The following is a 2,888-nucleotide window of genomic DNA, read 5'->3' as shown; positions in this document are numbered from 1 at the left end:
GGCAGCAATGGGTTGCCCTCGTGCAGCAGGAGTATGGACTGGCGTGCGACCTGCAGACCAAGGTGGGACGCCGGACTGCTGCTTTCGCCAACGCACGCCAGACGAGCTGCCTCGCTGCCAGCACCACGCAGCGACAGCCGGCGTGTCGCACATGCAGCTGCCGGCAGCGTAGTGCTGTCATCTCGCACCGCCGCCAAGGCCCAGCTGTCAGCGCTCGCTCACGGCACCGGCTACACTCAACCCACCCCTGCATTCCTGCAAAAAAAACGCGCGTCCAGATGCGCAACGCCAAGTTGGCCGGCGCGTCGGCCGCCGTAGTGTACCTGGCTGGAGGGGTCGAGGGCGACCAGTATTGGCAGCTGCTGAGCCTGGGGCCCCCGGAGCAGGTGGCCGCCATCCCAGCCGTCTTCGTCGGCGCGAGTGCCGCAGACGACATGCTTGCCCTTTTGGCATGGGCGCCGGGCAGGAGAGTGCACGCTCTGGTTGGGGCGGGCAATCGCACTACAGTCACCCTGGCACAGCGGGTGAGGCCAGACATTTTTGGGGTGTGGGGGACCGTTAGGCTGGGCTGGCGGGTTGGCCCGAAACGCCACCTGAACAATGGGCACACAAGGGGAGCTGATGGGACGTCGGGCCTGTTGCTCGCTCAGGGGTGTGCTCAGCGCCGCTCACCAACGCGCGCAGGTCGACCCCCGCCCGAGGAGGACGGCCGTGCTGTCGGGCACGAGCCAGCAGGTCATCGCCCGCTGGGACGCCGCGGTCGCCGGCCTCGGGGACGGCGGCTTGCTGCAGGTAGTGCCAGAGGGCGGCGTGCTTGAGGTGCCGCCTTGGGCGGCGCCGCTGGCGGTGCCGAGGGCGATCACGATCACGGGCGCGCTTTCCGTCGAGGGCGCGGGGGCGCAGGATACGTGGGGATCGGCAGCTGTAGGGGCGCCTGCGGGCTCAACCGTCATCAGCTGTGTTGAAGGTGCACAGAGCGCCCTGCTGATCAGGTGAGCGGGTGACATTTGCTTGCAGCGCCAAGCGGCAGGCTGCATTCAGCTAGGGGCACCACGCATGAAGGAGCGCGTCACGCAGTTGGTTTTAGCGTGCGGGCTTCAAACTTGATCAAAAAGTGCCGTTGCACATGCCTCCTCGGCTTCCAACGCTCACAGTGGTGCGTCAGGCGTGGTGCTGGAGCACCTGACGTTCGCAAACTGCAGCGCATCCGCGGTGGCAGTGGCTGCAGCGGCGGCAACGCCCAGGCGACCCCGCGGCAGCGCCGCGCGCCTCGTGCATGAAGGAAACGGCGCTGTGCTGCCACGGTTGAGGCTGCGCGGTGCCACGTTTTCGGGCAACGGGCAGGCCCTCTTTCTGGGGACCGGGGTCAATGCAGTGGTGGAGGGCTGCATCTTCAGGGGTGACGGCGCCGCGCCCCGAGCCCAAACGGGATTTGATGCGGCCCCCGCCGCCGGCGCCCCCGGCGGCGCCGCCGTCGCCGGCGGCCCGGGCAGCGTGCTGCGCGTGTCGGGCAGCGAGTTTGTCGGCAATCGCCGAGGGGCCGTGGCATTTTCGGGCTCTGACATATCGCTGGAGCGCTGCCGGTTCCACCACCACCCGCGGGGCGCCGTCCTGCTGACCGGCGGCGCAGCGCAGCAGGCCCACATCGCACGTTGCGAGTTCCTGAACTGCACCTACGACGGCGGCGGCGGCGCGGTGCGGGCGGCCGGGCGCAGCGTTTCGCTGTCGCTCGTCGACTCCGCCTTTGTCGCCTGCTCCGCCGGCACGCGCGGCGCGGGCGGGGCGGTGCATTTCGGGGGAGGCGGCGGCAGCAGCAGCAGCAGCAGCAGCAGCAGCAGCAGCAGCAGTGGCGGCGGCGGCGGCGGCGTGCTCGCCATTCGCGGCGGCTCCTTTGAGGGTAACGCGGCGGCCCTGGGCGGCGCAGTGTTTGTGGGCGGCGACGGCTGGCTGCGGGAGCTCAGGGGAAGCAGCTTCCTGGGCAATCGGGCGGCGGTGGCGGGCGGCGGCCTCATGGCGCGCGGAATCAGCAGCAGCGACTGCTGGCGCCTGAAGGGGGGCCCTGCAGACAGCGGCGGCGCCGACGCGAGCTGCGACGTCTTTGTCAGCGCTGTGCACGTCGCAGGCAATGCGGCCGCCGACGCCGGCGGATTCCACTTCGAATGGGATGCGACCCACATCTTGCGGGTCCTCGACAGCCGATTTGTTGGCAACCAGGCCCACGGCCGCGCCCCGCCAGACGCCGCGGCGATCTGGGCCGCGCACCTGCCCAGAGCATCCGTCCTGCGGCGCGCTTGCGAGCCCTCTAAGGTTTCATCGCAGGGGCCTGGTCCGCAGCCGGCCTCCGGCTTTGGCGGCGCCCTGGGTCTGACGCTGCTCGGTGACGCGGTCGCATACATTCAGGGCTCGTCCTTCGAGCACAACTGGGCGGCCGGCGGCGGCGGCGGCGTGCACGCCTGCAGCCTTGCCCCGAGCGCTCCCAAGTGGAACACGCTCGTCATGCACAAGACGTCCCTGAACAGGAACCGGGCCGGGGGCGCGGCTGCGGGCGTGCCCCCCGATGACGTCAGCGGTGCGTTGGGAGAGGGCGGCGCCCTCCTCGCGCGCGGCCGGTACCTGCAGACAGCTCTGTCCTGCGGCTTCGCCGGCAATCGCGCCGGCCGCGGCGGCGCAGTGCGCTGGGACGTCTCAGGCGGGGCCTTTGGGCTGCCAGATCTGGCGTTGCTGTCCCAACTCCAGCCCTACGGCGGGCCGGCCGAGGGCGCGCCCGTCGCCGCCGTCGGCGGGTGGCCGCTGCTGCTGTGGGATGATGTTTTCAAGGGCCGCGCGTCCAAGCCGCGCTCGGCCGCCTGCCGATTCAAAGGCAATGAGGCGGCCGCCGGTGACGGCGG

General features: G+C 70.7%; 1 protein-coding gene across 1 annotated transcript in view; it reads left to right on the top strand.

Moving 5' to 3' along the window:
• Nucleotides 1–278: 278 nt before the first annotated feature.
• Nucleotides 279–2,888, top strand: part of MNEG_7136 (Caltractin) — a gene marked incomplete at both ends in the record, with an annotated part of 9,918 nt that continues 7,308 nt past the window's right edge. Inside the window, 3 exons of the mRNA XM_014044392.1 lie at nt 279–524; nt 685–792; nt 1,345–2,569. Of these exons, the coding sequence (XP_013899846.1) occupies nt 279–524; nt 685–792; nt 1,345–2,569 (1,579 nt within the window). The remainder of the gene's footprint in view (nt 525–684; nt 793–1,344; nt 2,570–2,888) is intronic.

Source organism: Monoraphidium neglectum (assembly GCF_000611645.1).
Source record: "Monoraphidium neglectum strain SAG 48.87 unplaced genomic scaffold scaffold01235, whole genome shotgun sequence".
NCBI lineage: Eukaryota > Viridiplantae > Chlorophyta > Chlorophyceae > Sphaeropleales > Selenastraceae > Monoraphidium > Monoraphidium neglectum.
The sequence above is the reverse complement of the archived record's forward strand: the minus strand, read 5'-3'. Positions and strand labels throughout refer to the sequence as shown.